The 23,796-nt window shown below is 40.7% G+C and overlaps 2 protein-coding genes across 3 annotated transcripts in view; one reads left to right on the top strand and one right to left on the bottom strand.

Annotated features, from left to right (window-relative positions):
* Nucleotides 1-5,812, top strand: part of srpk3 (SRSF protein kinase 3) — a 77,699-nt gene extending 71,887 nt beyond the window's left edge. For both annotated transcript variants that reach the window (XM_084333747.1, XM_084333746.1), the window contains exons 16-17: nucleotides 3,692-3,784; nucleotides 4,650-5,812. In XM_084333747.1, coding sequence (XP_084189873.1) covers nucleotides 3,692-3,784; nucleotides 4,650-4,834 — 278 coding nt within the window. In that variant the 3' untranslated portion in view covers nucleotides 4,835-5,812. The remainder of the gene's footprint in view (nucleotides 1-3,691; nucleotides 3,785-4,649) is intronic.
* A 7,632-nt stretch (nucleotides 5,813-13,444) lies between these two features.
* On the bottom strand, nucleotides 13,445-23,000 carry tsr2 (TSR2 ribosome maturation factor; the record flags this gene model as incomplete). The annotated part of the gene is made up of 5 exons (XM_084333651.1): nucleotides 13,445-16,117; nucleotides 16,225-16,395; nucleotides 17,163-17,254; nucleotides 17,662-17,752; nucleotides 22,923-23,000. 5 exons carry the CDS (start codon nucleotides 22,998-23,000, stop codon nucleotides 16,004-16,006), a joined length of 546 nt encoding a protein of 181 aa, XP_084189777.1. The 3' UTR covers nucleotides 13,445-16,003.
* Between the last annotated feature and the right edge of the window lie 796 nt (nucleotides 23,001-23,796).

Raw genomic sequence — 23,796 nt, 5'->3', positions numbered from 1 at the left:
TATATACTGATGATCCTCCTCTACCAGCATGACCAACCTCTCTATATAATGATGATCCTCCTCTACCATGTCAGCATGACCAACCTCTATATACTGATGATCCTCCTCTACCAGCATGACCAACCTCTCTATATACTGATGATCCTCCTCTACCATGTCAGCATGACCAACCTCTCTACATACTGATGATCCTCCTCTACCAGCATGACCAACATCTCTATACACTGATGATCCTCCTCTACCATGTCAGCATGACCAACCTCTATATACTGATGATCCTCCACTACCAGCATGACCAACATCTCTATACACTGATGATCCTCCTCTACCATGTCAGCATGACCAACCTCTCCAGATACCTTGATGATCCTCCTCTACCATGTCAGCATGACCAACCTCTCCAGATACCTTGATGATCCTCCTCTACCAGCATGGCCAACCTCTCCAGATACCTTGATGATCCTCCTCTACCAGCATGACCAACCTCTATATACTGATGATCCTCCTCTACCATGTCAGCATGACCAACCTCTCTATATACTGATGATCCTCATCTACTGTACCATGTCAGCATGACCAACCTCTATATACTGATGATCCTCCTCTACCATGTCAGCATGACCAACCTCTCCAGATACCTTGATGATCCTCCTCTACCAGCATGACCAACCTCTATATACTGATGATCCTCCTCTACCATGTCAGCATGACCAACCTCTCTATATACTGATGATCCTCATCTACTGTACCATGTCAGCATGACCAACCTCTCTATATACTGATGATCCTCATCTACCATGTCAGCATGACCAACCTCTCTATATACTGATGATCCTCCTCTACCAGCATGACCAACCTCTACATACTGATGATCCTCCTCTACCATGCCAGCATGACTAACCTCTCTATATACTGATGATCCTCATCTACCATGTCAGCATGACCAACCTCTCCAGATACCTGGACCACAGCACTGGCACCGTGACCACGACACTGGCACTGCAAGCTAATGTGTCCGAACTGGCTGAGTCTCTGGGCTCCGAGTACTGCAGCACTCTGAAGGAAAGAGACTGGTGAATCCGTTGAATAATCTGCAGAAGAACCCTAGATTCCAGAAGGTTTTTAGTCAGCTTGGCGCATTGTCGCTGCGCTGGTAACAGATGAGCTCCAACAGGAGATGGAGTCCTTTACATGCATTATGGATGACCATGGTCGGATGAAGTCAGTTGATGCTGTGTGAGCCAAGATGCTGCAGAAAATGATGAGTGCTGATGAATGAATGAATGAATGACTTTATTTGACAATATAAAAAATAAACATGTGACAGAAGAGCACAGTTGGGATATACTGCCAAGGATGAACACAAAAAAGCTCAGAGCTTATTTCCATTGTGGTCCTTGTAGGGGGGGGGGGGTGATGCTTAAAACATGCATCATACAAAACGTGACATCACAACACATCACATATACCATTTAACATTTATATACATACAGACTCATACAACATGCAAGGGTGCCTTAAGCTAAGTGTCTAGGTCAAGTATAGTCCCTTTTGAGCCATGTCTTCAGGCTGGACTTGAATCTAACGGCATTGTCTATGATTTTCAGTTCACTGGGCAGACTATTCCAATAGACAGCTGCTGAATACAGAAAGGACTCCTTCCCCATGCAGCTCCTGAATCTGACTGGCACAAAGTCAGTTGAGCTGCGCCTAGTTTGGTATGCGTGGGTGTCTCTGATTCGGTTGAAGTAGTTGTTAAAGTACACTGGCACTACCCTGTGCACTATTCTGTGAACTAGGCACATCCCTATCTGGTTTACTCTGTCTTCCACCTTAAGCCATCTCATGATCTCAAAGTGAGATGGGTCAAGGTGGGTTCGGGCAGGTAGCCTTAGTATTACCCTGATTAGCTTGTTTTGTGATGTCTGTAGTTTTATTTTCTGACTTTTGGGGGCACTGTTGTACCAGGAGCCACACGCATAGTCATAGTGACACTGTATGAGAGCTCCAGCAAGAATCTTCATCGCTGACTGATCTAAAAAATTTGAGATTCTGGCTAGGTATCTAGTCCTGTTATTTATCTTTGTAAGTGCTTGGTGAGCCATGCTTTCCCCTGATAAGCTGTTTTCCAGGACGCAACCGAGATATTTCACAGATGTTTTGTCTGTGAGAACAGTATCTCCTATTCTAATGTTAAAACCTGGCGATTTTCTGAGCCTGACCTTTGACCCGAATAAAATGGACTCAGTCTTCCCCACGTGGAGGGACAGCTTGTTGTGGCCTAGCCAGTCGCTAACCTTCTCTAGTTCTGCACTCAATGTCTGCTCAACCACTTGTTTGTCTTTGTGAGACACTAGTAGGGCGGAGTCATCTGCGTATAAAAAAAGGTCACATGAGCAAGCTGCTTTCAGGTCATTTATATACAGGAGAAAGAGGAGCGGACCCAAAACACTCCCTTGCTGGACCCCGCACTCTACTGTCCGAGGACTGGAGAGTACTCCGTTTATATCTACCACCTGTCCTGGATGCAAACTCCAAAGTAGACATTGAACGCCTGCCTCCTCCCAAGGTCTGTCTCATCCCACATGTACAGCGAGCCAACTTCAGAGTCGCCTGCTACAAAAGAGCAGAACAGCCCATATTCAAGAGGCCCAAAGCCTATGATCAAAGTATGGACTGGGAAAAACAATGGATGAGGAGGTGTTAAGAGCCTGTCTGGACGGTTGGACCCATCCTCCGTCCTCCTCTTGTTGAGGTACTGGCCCAGAAAGTGGAGTAAGAAGAGAAAGAAGCTCTTGATAAGGAGACGGATTACGCAAAAAATAACATGGATGAGGAGGATGGAGAGTACGAGTGTGATGAGGCGGAGGAAGAGATGGAGATCAAAGCGATAGACTTTGACAATTGTTTTAGTGATGATGATGATTAGTAGTTTACGGCACAAAATACAAATAGAAAAAAGACTTGAATGTTGTGTCAACAAAGAAGATATTCAGAACAGAGGACGTATTTACCTTATTACATACATGTAGACCTACGTAAGAAATGGCATTGAAAGCAGCACTCTTGTATATAAGCATGCCAGAGATATGTGACCACTTCAGAAATTGTATTACTATCTTTAACCCTCAAAACATGAGTCCACATCTTATTTTGTTCAGTCATTTACAATATGAGGTGTCTTGTTAAAAATGCTTTATTCTTTGTAAAGGTGCCACTAATTTGCATACTAGCTCGCCACAAACAGGTGATCGTTCTGGGAATAGTTTATTATGATTTTTGACCCTCAAAATATGGGTCTAGACAACCTACTCAGTTATTTGCAATATTGGCTGAAATAGCGACATTAATTTCTTGATGATGGCGTCATTCATTTGCATATAAATGATACCTAATTTGTTCAGTTATCTGCAATATTGGCTGAGATATATTAAACTGATTTCTTTGTACTTTTTTGATAATCGCATCCTTAATTTGCATATAAATGATACATGGGACACTGACAACTTGTTAACATAGCCTATCATTTTTTTCACCTTTTTTTCCAATCTAGAAAGTCTGGTTAGAAGTATATTTCCGGGGGGTGCATGATACCCCCTCTTCCTACTAGACTATACTGGTATACCTTCATAACTGCAGATAAGATCTGCCTGTCTTGTCTGTCTCTACATGACATTCTGTCTGTCTGCAGACCATATAGCCCACATCATTGAGCTGCTGGGAGCCATTCCTGTGCCCTTCGCTCTGTCTGGCAGATACTCCAGAGAGTACTTCAACAGGAGAGGTAGGTCATGTGTCTCTCTCTCACTCTCACTCTCTCACACTCACTCACTCTCGGAGATACTCCAGAGAGTAGGAGAGGTAGGTCATGTAAATCTCCTGCTCAATCTCGCTTAAAATATGTAAATAAAGTACCAATCAACCACAGGAAAAAAGGTACATAATGTACGTTATGTTATAGCCATAAGTAATATATGTATGTATTGTATCAAAAATGTAACATGTGTACGTATTACAAATAAGTACATATATTACATATTCAAAGAAAATTTGACTTTCTACCTTTTCAGATATTTTTTTTATTTTCCCCTGCATGAGATGGAACCCTAACTTTATGTCTTAACCATAACCATTAAGTGAATTATAAAATGAACCTAAACTCTAACTATACTCAGTTAGATAGTGGTGAGAGCACTCCCCGGCGACCACGATTGTTGGTTCAACTCCTGGTTGTGGGATTTGTTTTGGACTTTTGCTGATATAATGTAGACATCATAACTTATGGCTATAACATAACGTACATTATGTACCTTTTTTCCTGTGGATGAGTAGTACTTTATTTATGTTTTCTGATGAGACTGTGTTCCTGTCTCGCTTATCGGTCTGGCTGTATCTACCCCTCTGTCTGGGAGATAAGTAAGTATTGTCTCTCTTTATCTGTGTGTCTCTCTGCATGGGAGATAATTTAGGATTGTCTCTCTGCAGGGGAGATAAGTAAAGAGTGTCTCTGCATGGGAGATAATTTAGGGTTGTCTCTCTCTGCAGGGGAGATGAGTAAAGAGTGTCTCTCTCTGCATGGGAGATCATTTAGGATTGTCTCTCTCTGCAGGGGAGATAAGTAAAGAGTGTCTTTCTCCTTGTCTCTGCAGGGGAGCTGCGTCACATCTCAAACCTGAAGCCGTGGGGTTTGTTTGAAGTGTTGTTGGAGAAGTACGAGTGGCCTTTAGAACGAGCTGCTCAGTTCAGTGACTTCCTGTTGACCATGTTGGACCTGCAGCCTGAGAAACGAGCTACTGCTGCCCAGTGTCAGCTCCATCCCTGGCTGAACACATAGACATGTTACACACACACACTGCTGCCCAGTGTCTCCTCCATCACTAGCTTAACACAGACATGTTACACACACTGCTGCCCACTGTCTCCTCCATCACTAGCTTAACACAGACATGTTACACACACTGCTGCCCACTGTCTCCTCCATCACTAGCTTAACACAGACATGTTACACACACTGCTGCCCACTGTCTCCTCCATCACTAGCTTAACACAGACATGTTACACACACTGCTGCCCACTGTCTCCTCCATCACTAGCTTAACACAGACATGTTACACACACTGCTGCCCAGTGTCTCCTCCATCACTAGCTTAACACAGACATGTTACACACACTGCTGCCCACTGTCTCCTCCATCACTAGCTTAACACAGACATGTTACACACACTGCTGCCCAGTGTCTCCTCCATCACTAGCTTAACACAGACATGTTACACACACACTACACGTTGCTACACTCATAGAGACACACACACGCACACTAGTGAGCCACAGACCGACGGATGGATATCTTGTGGTGTGAACACACAGGCGACCTCTTTTCACCTCTTTGACCATGATGATGATGATGATGAAGATGAAGAATGTTAGTCTCAGAGCACACTGTAGCCCCTCCCCCTGGTTATGTTTTTTTTATTTATTGAACAGCGTTACTGTAAAAGACTAGTCTTGTCTGGGATATGCTGTTATAAGATGAGTAGATGTAACTGTTAAGTTTGTTTTCAGTTGCTTCTCCTTTCAATATGTCTTCCTCTCTCCTCCCCCCCCTCCCCAGTCACATTTTATTTCTATGTTGAAACAGTGCCTTGATTAGCCCCCCCCCCCCCCCTCATGAAAAAAACAAGAAATGAAAAAAAGAAATGCCATCACTTTTTGTTTTATACATGTGGCCAAACCCTTTGTGTGGAAATGCTTCTTTCTAGTGAACAATAAAGTTATGATAAATTATGAATGAAAGAATAAACACGTTTCAACCCCGTTAGTGAATTGATGACTTTTAACCCAGCAATCTGATTAATGAATCATTAGATTACAAAAATATGAATTCTATATAATTTTTTTATTAACTTAGTTTAAACCTAAAAAGATTAACTTGTATAATATAAACAAATAAAGTTGTCATATTTAGTATTTGTTTGCAAATCCTTTGCAATCAATGACTGGCTGAAGTCTGTATAAAAATGGCTATAACTCCTACATGATTCTCCTGATATTGTATTTTATGGATGTAAACACCCTCAAATGAAAGCTGAAAGTGGATTTGTAACCTCAGTGACTGATGTTAAAGAGCAATGTGCTGGAGTACATAACCAAGATAACAATGTTAAACTGGACTCAGACTTATGGAATTCACTGTACGGGGGTCGTCAAGGTTGTCGCACAACTTTACTACTTCAGTTAAGGTTTTTTTATGTTTTTCTAATACGTTAAATGGTTATTGGTTATTATAACATGTTTTATCATATGTCCTCACGTTATAACATGTATCACATCACATGTTCAGTATCCAGGTTAAACGTCTACTAACTGGCTCTAATTTAGTTAGGGTGGGTTAGTTTAGGTTACAGTTAGTTATTTGGCCTCAGAGACTCCAGATGTCTCATCTCTGCAGCTTCTGCTCTTCTGGCTCGGGGAACTGGAGATGATCCAGACACTGCAGTATGAAGCCATGGGTCAAAATCTTCCTCCTTGGACATGCATACAAACAAGTACATAAAACAGGCTAGTACATTAGGGCGGGCCATACCTTTTCTTTCTGGAAAATCAATCAAGAGGGGTGTCTTTGGGGGGGGGGGGGGGGGGCTTGACGGTTGTCCAGAAGACAGTCATTGACACCCTCCACAAGGATGGTAAGCCACAAAAGGTCATTGCTAAAGAAGCTGGCTGTTCACACAGTGCTGTATCCAAGCATATCCATAGAAAGTTGAGTGGAAGGAAAAAGTGTGGTAGGAAAAGGTGCACAAGCCTTGAGAGGATTGTCAAGCAAAGCCCATTCAAGAATTTGGGGGAGCTTCACAAGGAGTGGACAGAGACTGGAGTCAGAGCATCAAGAGCCACCACACACGGACGTGTCCAGGACATGGGCTACAACTGTCTCATTCCTCGTGTCAAGCCACTCCTGATCCAGAGACAACGTCAGAAGCGTCTTACCTGGGCTAAGGAGAAAAATAACTGGACTGTTGCTCAGTGGTCCAAAGTCCTCTTTTCAGATGAAAGTAAATGTTGCATTTAATTTGGTAATCAAGGTCCCAGAGTCTGGAGGAAGAGTGCAGAGGCACATCATCCACGTTGCTTGAGGTCCAGTGTGAAGTTTCCACAGTCAGTGATGATTTGGGGTGCTGTGGCATCTGATGGTGTTGGCCCACTGTGTTTTCTCAAGTCCAGAGTCAACGCAGCCGTCTACCAGGAGGTTTTAGAGCACTTCATGCGTCCTTCTGCTGACGAGCTTTATGGAGATGTTGATTTCATTTTCCAGCAAGACTTGGCACCTGCCCACACTGCCAAAGGTACCAATAACTGGTTTTATGACCATGATATTACTGTGCTTGATTGGCCAGCAAACTCGCCTGACCTGAACCCCATAGAGAATCTATGGGGTATTGTCAAGAGGAAGATGAGAGACGCCAGACCCAACAATGCGGACGAGCTGAAGGCCACTATCAAAGCAAGCTGGGCTTCCATAACACCTCAGCAGTGCCACAGGCTAATCGCCTCCATGCCACGCCGCATTGATGCAGTAATTCGTGCAAAAGGAGCCCCAACCAAGTACTGAGTGATCATACATGAACACACTTTTCAGAATGCAGACATTTCTATATTACAAATCTTTTTTTTTTATTACTCTTGTGTAATATTCCAATTTTCTGAGATACTGAATTTTGGGTTTTCATTAGCTGTAAGCCATACTTTTCAAAATGTTAACAAATAAAGGCTTGAAATATTTCACTTTGTGTAATGAATATAATATGAGTTTCACTTTTTTTATTGAATTACTGAAATAAATTGACTTTTCCACGATATTTATCTAATTTATTGAGCTGCACCTGTATGGTATCTCTGGGGGTAAATTGAGCCGGTGTTTCAGTTCAGCATGTTCGTTATATTTCAAGTTCAAATTCAGATTTCGCGTTTTCTTTCAGACCGCACTTTAAGCATTCTCGGGCCTATGTTGAAATGGTTTCAAATGCTAAAACAAAGCTAGGCTGAATTGTGTTTAATAAATAAATACAGATTTGTGTATAACTGGAATATCTGAATCCGGGGAGGAGGTGGGGGTATATGGGGAGGGGTGTTAGAAGATGGGAAGGGAGGAAGTAGGGAGATGGCTCAACTTACCCCATACATGCAGGTAAATTGTGCCACGAGACAAAACGGTTATGTTCACCCTGATTCAGATTGTAGTGAACATTCTGAAATATATGCTGATATATCAGTTAGCAACAAAACTATAATTACCTTCATGTAGTGATCCTGAATATGAAATGTGGCTCAACTTACCCCGGTCTCCCCTACTTTTCACAAGAAAAGAAAAGGGATCAGGGCTCAGGAGACCATGAGGCTGATGTCCAAGAATGAGTCCAAGCAATACATTGAAACCTGGCAAAGTTCAAGAAGTCAGGAGGTCGAGATTTAGCACTTCGATTTCTGAGCATTACAAATACAATTTATTATTGTTAGTATTATTATTATTATTGATCTTTGGAGTTGTATCCAGTTATATGCAGTTCACTTGTTAATCAATTTGATGGCTTTGTCATTATAAATTATTGCCCATATCTTTTAAAATATTCTAAAGGGATTTGAAAATTTTGAATGGGTAAATTTGGCAATTTAGAAATACAAAATGATGTAGGTTAGAGTTATCCTATCCCCAAAATTAACTCATAATAAATTCCCCATTAAGAAACACATAATTTAGACACCTTGCATGATAGGATTTCCTCCAAATTCATTCTGGCACACCAAGGGGTTAAAAATGGTAGAAACGGCCATTTTGGAATCCAATATGATGTAGGTTAGAGTTGTCCTATCCCAAAGATTAAATCATATTTGAATTCCCCATAATTTAGACACCTTGCATGATAGGATTTCCTTCAGATGCACGTTGGCACCCATGTATGACCAAGTGGTTAAATGGTAAAATCTGCCATTTTGAAATCCAAAATGATATAGGTTAATTATCCTATCCAAAAAATAAGCCCATATTTGGATTCCCCACAGAAAAAACACATTTTAGACACCCCTTGTGTTAGGATTTCCTTAAAATGCATGTTTGCACAAAAGTATGGCCCGCCCTACTTGTACAATACATACGAGCTGGTATACAGCAAACTAGTACATCGTCTGCTGAGTTAAAGGAATATTTCAGAGGTTCAATATAGTCACTTTATAATATATTATATATATATTAAAGGACACATCTATGTAAAGTCTCTTAATGTGTTTGACCACAAGCTGCCAGAACAGCTTCAATGTGCCTTGGCATCATTCTAAAAGTCTCTGGAACTACTGGAGGGAAGGAACACTGTTCACTAATGGTCTGCTCTCTGGGCGACATCATCAGGTGGAATTTCTCAGGGGCCTGGGCCCTATTCCCCGTACCTGGTTCAACTAAGTCGATCAAAAGTCCCATTATCCAGATTCAATTAACCCGATGTTTGAATCCGCACTTTCCCTGTTCCTCGAACGCTGATTCAGTCTCGTTAATTCGAACCAGACTTGATATTCAGGATAATTGCGCGCGGCCGCCTCACCTGAAAAGACAGCAGGTGTCGATCGCAGAAATCCTGATTTTCTAACGGCATTGATTGATTGATTTAAAACTTTATTAAAAGATTGCAGAATGGGTACAATACAGTACGGCTGTAATAATTATAATAATTAGTTAAGAATAAGTAGATAAAAACAAGCCCAAAGAGTATCTAATTGATACAAATTAATAGATACTTATGAGGATATCTGTACTGTATGAGCTCGGCTTAGGTATCATGTACTTTATATATAAATACATGGTTCCAAAAGTTTTCAAGGCTCGACCCCCGAAATAAGAGGCTTGGAGGGAGCTACAGTTTCACTATTAATCAGGTTTTAATCTGTTTCGGACATCATCCATACATGCATTGAATTGATTAACCTTTGGTTTATACCAGTGACACCAGTCATGTTAATCACCTTCTTGTTCATCACCTTCTCGTTCACGAAAATCTCACCTATTGATGTTCTGAATGCCATAAAAGACCTCAAAGTGTGTAGTGGCCCAGGCCTAGATGGTTTAGAAAGCAAATTTCTTAAACTTGCTCCACACATTTTGATGTACCCCCCTATGTGATCTCTATAATCTGTCTTTATTATCACATGAAATACCATCTATCTGGAAGCACTCAAAAATCACTCCTCTCCACAAAGCAGGCAATGTACTAGATCCCAATAATTACAGACCAATAGCAATTATCTGTTCCATAGCAAAAGTCTTTGAAAAGTTAATTTATAAACAACTGTCTAATTATCTCAGCAACAACAATATTTTATCACCTTCGCAATCTGGTTTTCGCTCCAATCATTCCACATCTACTACTTTATTAAAACTCACGAATGATATATTTTCTTCATCTGGTAATGGTAATCTCACTGGTGCAATATTTATTGATTTAACAAAAGCCTTTGATTTGGTCAACCATTATCTCCTATTGGACAAACTGTATGCTATTGGCCTCTCACGCAATGCCCTGCTTTGGTTTAATTCATATCTGCACAACAGAAAACAATGTGTTGCTATACAGGATGGTAGATCTGAATTGGCAGTACAGGAATGTGGGGTGCCACAAGGCTCAACATTAGGCCCGCTCTTGTTTTCAATATTTATTAATGATCTCCCCTCAATTTTCACAGGTTGTAATACTCAACTCTATGCCGACGACACAGTGATATATACATCTCTAATTACCTTACCTCAAATTCAGTTATCACTGCAATCAAATTTCAATAAACTCGAATCATGGCTCTCGGCTAATAAACTTTTAATCAACAAAACTAAAACTAACACTATGCTCTTTGGGACCACCCGTAACCTTGCATCCAAAACCATTAATCAACCATTTAATATCACTTGTCTGGACGGTACACAACTGCATAGAGTTGATCACATTAAATACCTTGGTCTATGGCTTGATTCAGAACTCTCATATAAATATCACATAGATAATATTGTTAGAAAAGTCAACTTTAGTGCTGGTGTTCTCTACCGCAACAGAAAATGTTTCACACTCCCTGTCAGAAAGAAACTGGTTCAGCAACTAATCTTACCCATCATGGATTACGCTGACGTAGTTTACCAAACTGCATCTAAAACCAACCTTCTTCCACTAAACACACTATTCAACCGTCTATGCAGATTTGCTCTTGGCTGCCCATATTTGACACACCACTGCACCATGTATGAAAATCTTAATTTGCCAGCCCCCACAGTAAGACGACAGCAGCACTGGTTACAGTTCATTTTTAAATGTATTCACTTCAATTATCCGCAATATCTCAAACAGTATATGGACCCTTTCACCTCTATACATCAACTAAGACACTGTGCACAGCTATTTTTTAAAGTTCCAACAAATGTTACTACCTCAGTTGGCAAAAAAGCATTCATGTTCAAAGGTCCATCTGACTGGAATAATCTCCCAGTTCATATTCGAGCTATAACATCATCACAACTGTTTAAAACTGTGCTGTCCTCTCACCTTGAGATTACTTGTTCATGTTTCCACCAATAATAGTATAACAGATCTTTGAAGCAATCACTTGAATATGTGCTTGTGTTTTGTTGTTTGGTTGTCTTATGTTCCTCTTGTTTGATGTTGTTTGAACCTGTTTATTATTAATTCTATTTTGTTTTGTGTTTGGTTTTTGTTTGCTTCTTTGTTTTGTTATGTTGAATACATATTAATGTATGTATTCTGTAAGCTGTGGACCCCCTTGAAAACGAGATGGTTCATCTCAAGGGGTAATTCCAAATAAAGAATTTCAATATATATCAGATAACACTAACAGTGCTTGAACAGATAAATGCATTTTCTCAAATGCATTCATCAAAACATCAAAGGCTTGCAATTGCTCATTAATTTTCTCAAGTCACGTCCACGTCATCAAATCAAACAGCGCATCTCCTCAAACATTTTAATCCCAGTTACATCACAATAACGTGAGTGACAGTGACAATTCAACAATCCACATATTCAGATTCGTCGTAATTCATATCCACAATCCATGCATGAAGACTTCAATTTATGCTTGAATGAAACTAAATCCAGGCGCCCCGTTAAACATCCACAGCGGAGAATATGAACGAGCGATAGGTTTCATTCATTAAAAACATCCCAGCGGGATTCACATTTGCAATGCTGCACGTTATTAAAATAACCACATAATGTGTATATCGCACCTCACGAGCGCCGTATATATAACGTGCATTATTTAGGACAAAGTAAATTTAGTATCAGCATTTTAGGTCTATTCTTTTACATTTCAAAAGCCCCCTCTAGAAAAACTAAGCACAAAAACATAATTCAGAATGGTATAATGGGATCTAGACTGAGAATTATTTCAGGAAGCGAGCTGGCATTTCTTTGCGAGGGTGTGGCCGTGGTTTATCCAGCTAACTCAGGGGTCGGGAACCTATGGCTCGCGAGCCATATATGGCTCTTCTGGTGACAGCATATGGCTCCCAGAATTTTTTGAGTAAAAAAAAAAAAAAAAAAAATTTTTTTTTTTTTTTTAATACTTGTGATATTTCTTAATAATACTGTGTCATTTAAAAGTAAACAGAAATTAGTTTTGAAGATACAGCTAATAGTATCTGTAGCTGAAGATATAGCGAGCAGAGCTGGCGAGGGAACACAAGTGGACAGAAATTAAAAATCTTCAACCTGAAGACCAGCTGATTCTTAAAACTTGGAACAAGCTTCCTGTGACATACCACACAATGCAGCGTGAGTATTGCCGTATATTGACCATGTTTGGCTCTACATATGCATGTGGGCAGTCATTCTTGCATATCGCTGCTGTCGGGACAAAACCTCATAACTCCATTTTTTTAATATATTTTTTTTAATATAAATCAACTCTGTAGATCATCCTCCATATGTGTGTGTGGGTTTTACAAAGTTTAAACAATGGGAAAGCATTAAACCGATCATCTGTCTAACCCTCCTAACTCTATTCACCCTCAAAATTGTGTTTGTTTTTTTCATCTGCTGAAAAGTTGGGTTTTTGGAGTTATGAGGTTTTGTCCCGACAGCAGCGATATGAGGAACATTAAGACCAACCTACACTCACGTTTAACTGATGGAAGCCTCAACGCCTGCATGAAGCTCAACCTCACCACGTATGAACCAGATTACAAGGCCATCAGCAAAACCATGCAGCACCAGAAGTCGCATTAAAAGTAAGACATATTTAATTCATTATACGTTAAAAATACTATATGGCTCTCAATAAAATATATTTAGAAATATTTGGCTTTTATGGCTCTCCCAGTCAAAAAGGTTCCTGACCCCTGAGCTAACTGAACTAAACTCTGCCCTCGACCAGGTTCAAACTTTTTGATCTGTTGTCATAGTGATTTAGACAATCGAGCGTCGGGGAACGGAAAGGTCTGGCTTAAGTCAAGCTATGCTGAAAATTATCCGGCTAACTCAGTTAGCCAGGTACGAGGAACAGGGCCCTGGTGTGGTCAGAAAACAATTACATGTCCTCACAACAGAACTTTAGGATTAAGGTTGAGAATTGGCAAAGTGGCCATTTAACAGCCTGATCTATTTTCCTGCATTGAGTAAATAACCCTAGTCTTAAAAGGCTTAGAATTATAGCACAGAGCATGGGTTATAAATACGCTAGTTATTATAGCACAGAACATGGATTATAAAGACAGTAAAATATAACATAGAAACATTTGAAAAACGAATGTTTACATATCAATACAAGTCAAAACTTATTTTTTTACAATTTTATGAAAACGGTATAACTTTCCAGTACAAATTACAATAGCTGCGGTTACATGGACAATATTTCCTCAATCTAATTGAAATCATTCAGATTGGAGTTTTTAAATCAACCGTTTACATGGACACTAAATAAACTGAACTGCGTTGACACTGCCCCAAGCATGTCATCAGATTACTTGTTTGACAGCATGCCCAGAAAGACTCTGCCTACACATACTCTCTGTCACTCACCACCTATATTGTTGTGAAACTAATTGTGCCCACGTGGGTTCATCATTTGAAAAAGTTGTTGTTTCAAGCCTTTCAACCTAGATCGTACCTGGCTGTAATGTAAAGCTATGCTAGACAGCCACGGAAACGTTTTGTTTTGGAATTTACATGGAAACTGGTGGTGGAGCTGGGGAGGAGTGCACCTGTGACCCCTGTTTCCACCAGGGGAGTCAATCTGGACATGGTTGAGGAGTACAAATACCTCGGTGTGCACATCGACAACAAACTGAACGGGTCAAACGGGCATATTGTACAAGAAGGGCCAGAGCCGACTCTACTTCCTCAGAAGGCTGAGATCCTTCAATGTCTGTACAAGGATGTTGAGGATGTTCTATGAGTCGGTGGTGGCGGGCGCCTTCTTGTACGTACGCTGTGACCTGCTGGGGCAGTGGACAGAGCAGGGGACACAAACAGGCTGGATAAGCTGGTCAGGAAGGCCAGTAGTGTGGTTGGGGTGGAGCTGGACTCCCTAGCGAGGGTGGCGGAGAGGAGGAGCCTTGCTAAGCTCCAGGGCATCAGGGAAAACCCCTCCCACCCACTATACACAGACTTGGCTGACAGGAGGAGCATGTTCAGTGCTAGGCTCACACTACCTAAATGCAGCACTGAACGGCACAGGAAGTCCTTCATTCCAACAGCCATCAGACTATACAATGCATCACTGTGCCTCACTGCATCACTGAGCAGTGACAGTTACCATCTTCCTGGACTTTTTTACTGTATATTTTATTCCATTTTTATTCTATTCTTATCTTAGGCAATTTGATTTGTTTTGTTATTCTTATTCATCACCTGTTCTGTCTAAATGTTTAATGTTGAGCGCTTTGCAGTGTCAAATTTCCCTCAGGATAATAAAAGTATTTCTATTATATTCTAACTTCTTCACGTCACTTAACGATGTCAAAAAGCTTAGATGTTAGAGAGAAAGGACCACTTTAAGGGGAGCATGGCTATTATATCTTCCTATTGAACTGATTATCAAAGGTTTATACCACCCCTCAACCGGGACAGTCTCTTCTGATTGAGGTGGTTACACAAGACAGTCTCTTCTGATCGGGCTATTATTCAGATTATATGGGGAATACAAAAAATATGCAGTATGTATTTCTAAAGACATTAGAAACGTGGCCCTCATTTCTACCATTAACAGTTCTCAGCATTTTTGGGAGCTTGAAATAGTGCAGTGTTTCAATTGTTGCTGTCCAGATAAATAAACTGCTGCTGTCCAGATAAACTTGCTATCCAGATAAACTGTTGCTGTCCTGATAAACTGTTACTGTCCAGATAAATAAACTGTTACTGTCCAGATAAACTTGCTATCCAGATAAACCATTGCTGTCCAGATAAACTGGGCTACTATCAGCCTCTGCGAATTTCCACAAGAAATTACAATAACATTATTATCCAGATGCTGGGAGAGCACGTTTACATTTACATTTTGTCATTTAGCTTTTATCCAAAGCGACTTACAAGTTCTGTACGACAAGTCAGCAGGAAGGGTACAACTCTTTCAGCTGAACACGTTTCGGTATTCGTAGTTCACTTCTCATCACCTTTTCTTGAATCTTCAAGCTCTCCACTCCAGTTCAGTCGGTAAAACATATGTTTCAGTGTCGGAGCTCTCATGTCAAGAGGAAGTCTGGATTGGTGGAGCACAGTGTCAATCGTTTCACCGATGTCTCTCAGAAACCCTTGGGCCGCTCCTAACCAACAACACTCTTAGTCCTTAGTCCTAATCCAACAGTCTACTTAATAACTCTTTAAAATGTAAAAAGAAATCTTCCAAATTGTGTTTCTGTCATTATTGTCCTGTAAATGAATGCAGTCATGCAGGAGCAGCTCTTCAACTGCTTATCAATCGTTCTTCTGCCCTCCTCTGCTCCTCCCTTCTCTTCTTTCATTCATTTCTTCTTGCGGACCACTGTCCATCCATCATCCTCCTCAGGAGTGGGGGGTGGAGGTGGGTGGGGTTTGGTCTTGTGAGTGGAGCCACTGGCACCGTCACACTCCATGTCCTGGTCCGGAGAATCGGGAAAAGAAAATATTTAGGATGTTTTTCAGACTAACTCATTAAAAGAAAAGGTTTCTTTGTTTCTGCTTTGAGAGCTTCTGGTTTGCTCACCTCCTCGCTCTCCTCACTCTCCTCCCCTGCCTGGTCGTCTGGTGTGGGCACAGCCGTGACCTTTGCCCTCTCTAAGGATTTCCTCTGTGCCAGCTTGTCCACAGCTTTTCTGACCTCAGCCAGCGCTCCCTGCTGGCACTGTCTATACAACTGGCAGAGAGTCTGGCACACCTGGAGGAGGAGAGAAGTGTAACTGCCTTACACTGTAATCATAACTACCTACCTTAAACTAGCCCATATAACATACAGTAACAATAATGCTGTATATATATATTTATATTACTGTATATATATGTATCCACATCCGTCTGAATATACCTGCATAATCCTTTTATATACCTGTAGATTACCCCATATAACTTGGTATGATAGCATGTACAATAGTTCTGTATATACTGTGTGTATGTATATATATTTATCCACATCTGTGTATATACCTGCATATAATCCCTTTTACATACCTGTAGATACTATATCTATACCTGTACATATCCCTTACCTACTCCCACTAGTTATACTGCTGGCCAGTATGACTTAGCCTACTACCATAGGGTCTTTATACCTACAGTATATCACTGTACATAATAATACTATAACATTGTAAATACATCTGATTAGCATTATTACTCAGTAGCAACTGTCCCTTCAATGCCACTGACTGGACTCTCAGTAGTAGTGACTGCACCATTGGCAGAGTAATTTCTGATAGTAGTAGTGACTGCACCATTGGCAGAGTCACTTCTGATAGTAGTAGTGACTGAACCATTAGCAGAGTCATTTCTGGGCCACTCAATTAGACGCCATTCAATCTTAAATCAACTATATATGCAACTTAATTAGATGCATAGCTACACAATATTTCAGAATCTTCATTTTCACCAGTGAATTCAAGCTAAGGATACACAGTGAGATGATTGGCCATAATGTTGACACTGTACCTGAGGTAAGCTGCCATCGTCCACCACGGTGTTAAACTCCTGGTCAATCAGTTCTGATATAAAGTCTTCTACCTCATATTCCTGGAGGTCAGCTACACACACAGGAGATAGAAGAGAGATGGAGGAGACTATAAATGCATATTGATGTGCTTCACATTTTCTAGGAAATAATGAATTCACCAAGACAAAAACACAAAACGCTACAAAAGTTGAGAAAGCCCCTAAAGACAATCAGTGGACTGAGAGGACAGCCGCGTTGGAATGAGAGGACAGCTTCCACAGCAGTGGACTGAGAGGACAGCCTTGACAGCTTCCACAGCAGTGGAATGCGAGGACAACCATGACAGCGTCCACAGCAGTGGACTGAGGACAGCCTTGAGTTTCCACAGCAGTGGAATGAGAGGACAGCCTTGACAGCTTCCACAGGAGTGGAATGAGAGGACAACCATGACAGCTCCCAAAGCAGTGGTTAGTTAGCTGGTTAATGTTAGTTACTTACCGTTGTCATGGAAATACTGTTGGACAATGTCCACCATCCAGTCAGCCTTCTGCTGCCCATACACGCCTCCGAAGCCATTATCTACAGCGATCTGTAAAATAAACCATGTCATATAAATCTGTTATCATTTCTACTGCAATCTGGAAAATAAAACATGTTTATATGAATATTATTATATCTACAGCAATATGGAAATAAAACATGTTCTATATACATTTGTTATAACATCTATAGCAATATGGCAAATAAAACACATATTACATTCATCCGTTATAATGTGTACAGCAATATGGAAATAAAACATGTTTTATATGAATCTGTTATAATATCTACAATTTAAGTTAATGTTAATTGTGCAGGAAAGGAAATAAGCCCAGAACGCTTATTCAAAGTCCTCCCCTTTATTTCAACAAGTCATTAAAAAACATACCAAGTCATGAAAACAATGCAACATCAAATATCAATCAAAACATGTAGGCCTACAGAAGAAAAACACGTCGTATGGAAAATAAAACAGTTTCAGATAAACATCTCAACTTCCTAGTCCTGTATAAAAAACTAAACCTCTCGACTTCCTAGTCCTGTATATAACATGGTGGAACGAACTTCCCACCAGTTAGGACAGACAAAACCCGACCAATCTTTCGCCGTCGACTAAAGACGCACTTCAATCAATATCTGAATTGAAAAAAACACTAACCTTCTTACATAATATTACAGACTATCATGCACTCTTCCTACTATACTAATATGTCTTTACTACTATGCACTCAACACTGTAGCACCCAATTTTCAACACTGTTTGATGAACATTGTTACTCAGCTGAAAGAGTTGTACCCTTCCTGCGTACAGAACTTGTAAGTCGCTTTGGATAAAAACTAGGGATGCACCGAATGGGAAATTCTTGGCCGAAACCGATACCGAAAATAGGAAACAGTTGGCCGAAAACCGAATGCCGAAAATGATTAATAGAAATATATATATATAATGTATTTCTTTTTGTTCAGCTACCTGATTATGACAAAAGACATGATTATGGCAAAACTTAACTTAAATAATATTGTTAAAAGTCAAGTGCATTTTCTTTTCTCTGTAGGTTAACTACAACCAAGTGCATTCAGAACAAAGCCAAGGTGCTTTAAAACTGCATAAAGATCTGCACACATGAGAGGGAGAATAGCTTATAGCAGACTAGAAAGACGAGTGAAAGAGGAACTGAAGCGTTGTTAGCTAGCTTAACGCTAACGTTAGTTAAGGTTTTTAACCGCGACGGGCATATAGTAATGGCGACGATATAAAGCATGTTAAAGACACATTTATTGGACGCGTTGCGGCTGCGCGCAGAGTTTACATAGAAACAGTGCGACTCCCAAGAGGAGTTATCACAGGCTGCAGAACACAGGACTGAAGAGCTCACGTTGCGCATGTAATGACTGAAGCCGCGTTTTGATGACATCATCACAACAACACGCGTTAGGTTACAGGTTGTTTCTGTTTCGGTGATATATTTTCGGTGAAAAAACTCTTTCGGCCAAAAGCCGAAAGGCCATTTTTGGCCATTTTCGGCCGAAAACTTTCGGTGGCCGAAATTTCGGTGCATCCCTAAAAAAAACATCAGCTAAATGACTAAATGTAAATGTATAATGAACTAAACCTCTTGACTTCCTAGTCCTGTATAACAAACTAAACCTCTTGACTTCCTAGTCCTGTATATAACAAACTAAACCTCTTGACTTCCTATACTGTATAACAAACTAAACCTCTCGACTTCCTAGTCCTGTATATAACAAAATGCAACACATGGCAATGTACAGTGGGGGAAATAAGTATTGAACACATCAACATTTTGTTAAGTAAATGTATTTCCAATGAGTGTATTCAAGCTAAATTTGCACCAGACTTTGGTATTAACTCAAGAAATCCAGACAAAATCTAAACATTAAACATTAATTCCTCTACATCTGTGTAGAGGAATGGGCCAAAATCACACCTGAATACTGCGGGTGATTAGTTACATCATACAGAAAGTGTCCTTGAAGCTGTCATTACAAACAAAGTATTGAATTAATTTCAGTTAGTGTGTTCAATACTTTTTTCCTATGTCATTCCACTCTATTACACATAACTTTATTTATGAGGCGGCTAAGTGGCGCAGTGGACAAGGCGCTCGCCACTAACGCAGGAGATGCTGGGTTCGAGCCCAGCTCTCTGCGTTGCTTCCGGCTTGGCTGGTCGTTCATACTAATACAATTGGCAGTATTAGAGGGTGGGAAAGCCGGTGGGTGGGGATCGGACGTTGTGGACAGCGACTCCTACAGGTCGGTTGGTGTGCCTGTACAGCAGAATCAGGAAGCAACGGGGGCAGCGTGAGCCTCCCACGCGTTACTCCTAGCCGCTGAGAGATCGCGCTGTACAGGTGAAAAGATGCGACAGCTGCCTCCTCGTGTACCGGAGGGGACGCGTGTATATTTTCCCTAACACACTTTCACTTCCACGATCTGATTGGCCACTGACGTTTCTCTCAGCGCCAATCGCGTTACGCCTAGTTATGCCTCTAACAGCCTGCTAGCTAGCTAACGCCTAGTTCTATCACTGGTTAAGCTTGGCGACTCTTTCGAAGTTGGTTAAGGTTAGAGTTTGGAATCAGGGCTGGTGGTCTATCGCCCTGCTCTAAACCAAACTCTAACCTTAACCAACTTCGAAAGAGTCGCCAAGCTTAACCAGTAATAGAACTAGGCGTAACGTGATTGGCGCTGAGAGAAACGTCAGTGGCTAATCAGATCGCGGAACCCGAACGCGGAAGTGAAAGTGCGTTAGGGAAAATATACACGCGGAGGGGACACATGATGCAAGGCTTGGTCCTCACTGCAGTCGACCAGTGGGAGGCATGGTCTAACAACGTTCGAGACAGGGGAGGGTAGGATTGGACAATAGGAAATTGGGATGGGAGAAAAATAGAAAATGGGGAGAAAAGGTAGATACATTTTTTTTTTTTTTTGTATGGACTTTAAAGTTTTGATTTTTTTGTCTGGATTCCCTGAGTTAATACCAAAGTCTGGTGAAAATTTCACTTGAATGGCCACATTGGAAATATATTTACAGGGCAAAATGCTGATGTGTTCAATACTTATTTCCCTCATTGTATATGGAGTGCAATGAATACATGGAATAGTCTACGTTCTGACTATGTATTAAACTGGTTCAGAACATATGAGGGAAAAAATATTACATCAGGCTTGGAGATCATGCCTAAATGATAGCTATTTTATTGTGCTACTTTTAGTCTATTTGTATACTCATTATATGGGTATACAGTGATTCACTTTATGTATTGCTCTTATTTAGTCAGAAACCTGCTAATAGTCTTTTATAGATTTGAATTTCAGAATTCAATATTACCCTCCCCCTCGTATGTACGGTATATGTTTACTGTTAGGATCTTAATACAATTTTCAATCTATCAATCAATCAATCAATACCTGATGACATCACAAGTTTGAGTTTTAGGATTTGAGTGAGTTGCTAATTTTCACTAATATTTTCGTACCGTCTCAGACCAGAAGAATAACGTGTATCATTCACGGTCTCAGACCAGAGGAATAACATGTATAAATGCACTGCCGTAGAATGTTATGAATTGAAAAAGGGGGACCCAGATGTAAACAAGACGAAAGTATTTCTCTGGTCTGCATCCCCTTAACAATTGTGTGTATTGAGCTGTACTGTATTGTACCCATTCTGCAATCTAAAAATGTCAATCAATCAGTCAATCAACCAGAGGAATAACATGTATGATGTTATGCATATGGCTCGCCGATATGTATTCCAATGTAGTGTGTGTCCCCCCCCCCCCCCCCCCCCAACGTACAGTTTCTACGACAAATGTATATACACTCTTTTTCTGGACACTTTTCGTATCACAAACAGTACTGTATTTGCAAATCTGGTATGTCATAAATGTATAGATGTAGCAGCAGTACGGTCTATCTGTATGTCGTGTGTGTCATATATGTTATGATGAATTGAAAATGGGGGACCCTGATTAAACAAGACGAAAGTCTTTCTCTGGTCTGCATCCCCTTAACAATTGTGAGCTGTACTGTACTGTACCCATTCTGCAATCTGTAATCAACTAGCCCTGCAGCTACTCACCTTACATTCAATAACACAACTACAGCTGAATGAATGAATGAATGAAAACTTTATTTAACAGATTGCAGAATGGGTACAATACAGTACGGCTCAATACATACAATTGTTAAGGGGATGCAGACCTGAGAAAGACGTTTGTCTTGTTTCCATCAGGGTCCCCCATTTTCAATTCATATAGACATATATGACATACATGACATACAGATAGTCAGTACTGCTACATCTATACATTTATGACATACCAGATTTGCAAATACAGTACTGTTTGTGATACAGAAGGAGTCAAGAAAAGGGAGTATATACATTTGACGTAGAAACTGTACATTGGAGGTTGGGTGGGGGGGGTTGGGTACATTGGGATATTGACAACCATACTGGGTAATTTACATTGGAGGTGGTTGGGGGGGGGGGGGGGGGCGGGGGGCATACTGTATAAACAAGTAACACTGTACATTGAGGGGGGGGGGGAGGAGACACTGTACAAACAAACACAATTGTACATTGAACTATTGACAAAACCATACTAGGTAAATGACTGTACATTGGAGGGGGTTGGAATGATTGGGTTAGGATATTTACAGGGGCCAGTGTTGAATTGCAGTCTCCCGTAGGTGTCCCTTGAGAGAGGTTTTGAAAGTGGGTAGTGATCCACATTCCTTTACAGCTTTGGGTAGGGCGTTCCACATTGATGTGGCATAATTGCGAAACGTGTTTAGTCCCTTATTTGAGCCGAATCTGGGTTTGACATGATTTGTGGAGCTCCCTCTGGTGTTGTGATCGTGGTATTCACTGACCTTTGGGAAGTATTTTGACATGTACATGGGTACCTTGGTCGTGTAGTGTATCTTGTAGACCAGGCCCATTGCAAGTTGTTGTACTCTGTCGTCTACTCTAAGCCATCCTAGGTTGTCGAAGTGGGCAGGGGTGAGGTGGGTTCTAGGAGTAAGGTCAAGCAGTAGTCTGACCAGCTAGCATTCATTAGCACAGTTAGCATGCATTACAGTTAACATACATTAAAGCTAGCATTCATTAGCATTAATTACAGTTAGAATTAATTAGTACAGCTTCCATGGAGTATCTGGAAGGAGTAGGTTGAACGGTGTCTTGCCTGCAGAACCGGCCAACTCTCCAGTGCAGCTCTCACTCCTTCTGCAAAGAGTTCACGTGTGGAGCTGGACATCGCCATTTTGGATCTCATCAGGCATCACGAGTCGAGCGAAGATTAAAGGACTGAGATACGCGCAGGATAGAGTAGTCGAGCCTGGCTGCAGTCGATGTTTAAAATTGTATTTTTATTTAATTGGAGATTGTTAATTTATTCGCTGTTCATAATGAAAATGAATCGTATCCAGAAGTTAGTGGACTTCAGTTGTTCTTTTGTGGAACATAATACAACAAACTCTAAAAGTCAATACTTTAGTCTGATTGATTGAAAACTTTATTAACAGATTGCAGAATGGGTACAATACAGTACAGCTCAATACTAACTGCTAAGAGGATGAAGACCAGAAAAAACGTTTGTCTTGTTTACATAAGGGTCCTCCATTTTCAATTCATCAAGACATTTATGACATACAAACATAGTCTCATTTGGTTTAAATCCTTAATCACCAACCATTGCACCACAATCTGCAGTTGTTTTAAATTAGTACAAACTATTATGATCGCACTTATTGTTTATTCTTATTGTATTTATCATGTACCGTATTATGCTCAACGTCATTGAACATGAAGGCTTGCCCTCAATTCATTTTCGAGTTGAAATAAAGATGGAATGAATGACTCACCTGGTGCTTACCGTTTTTAATAAAAAAAAAATAGACTTTGAAGGCTAATGTTGAAATTGTTAAGCTAGCAGCTTCCTTGTTGACTAGAAGCCAGGTGATTGACTGGTACAGAGGACGTGCTGTACCACATACGTCTGGCTTTAGATGTTTATCAGCTGATTTAAAGATGAGGTGACTTTGCAATTAACAGTTGTA

The sequence above is a fragment of the Notolepis coatsorum genome (assembly GCF_963971535.1).
Source record: "Notolepis coatsorum genome assembly, chromosome: 17".
Taxonomy (NCBI): domain Eukaryota; kingdom Metazoa; phylum Chordata; class Actinopteri; order Aulopiformes; family Paralepididae; genus Notolepis; species Notolepis coatsorum.
The sequence above is the reverse complement of the archived record's forward strand: the minus strand, read 5'-3'. Positions and strand labels throughout refer to the sequence as shown.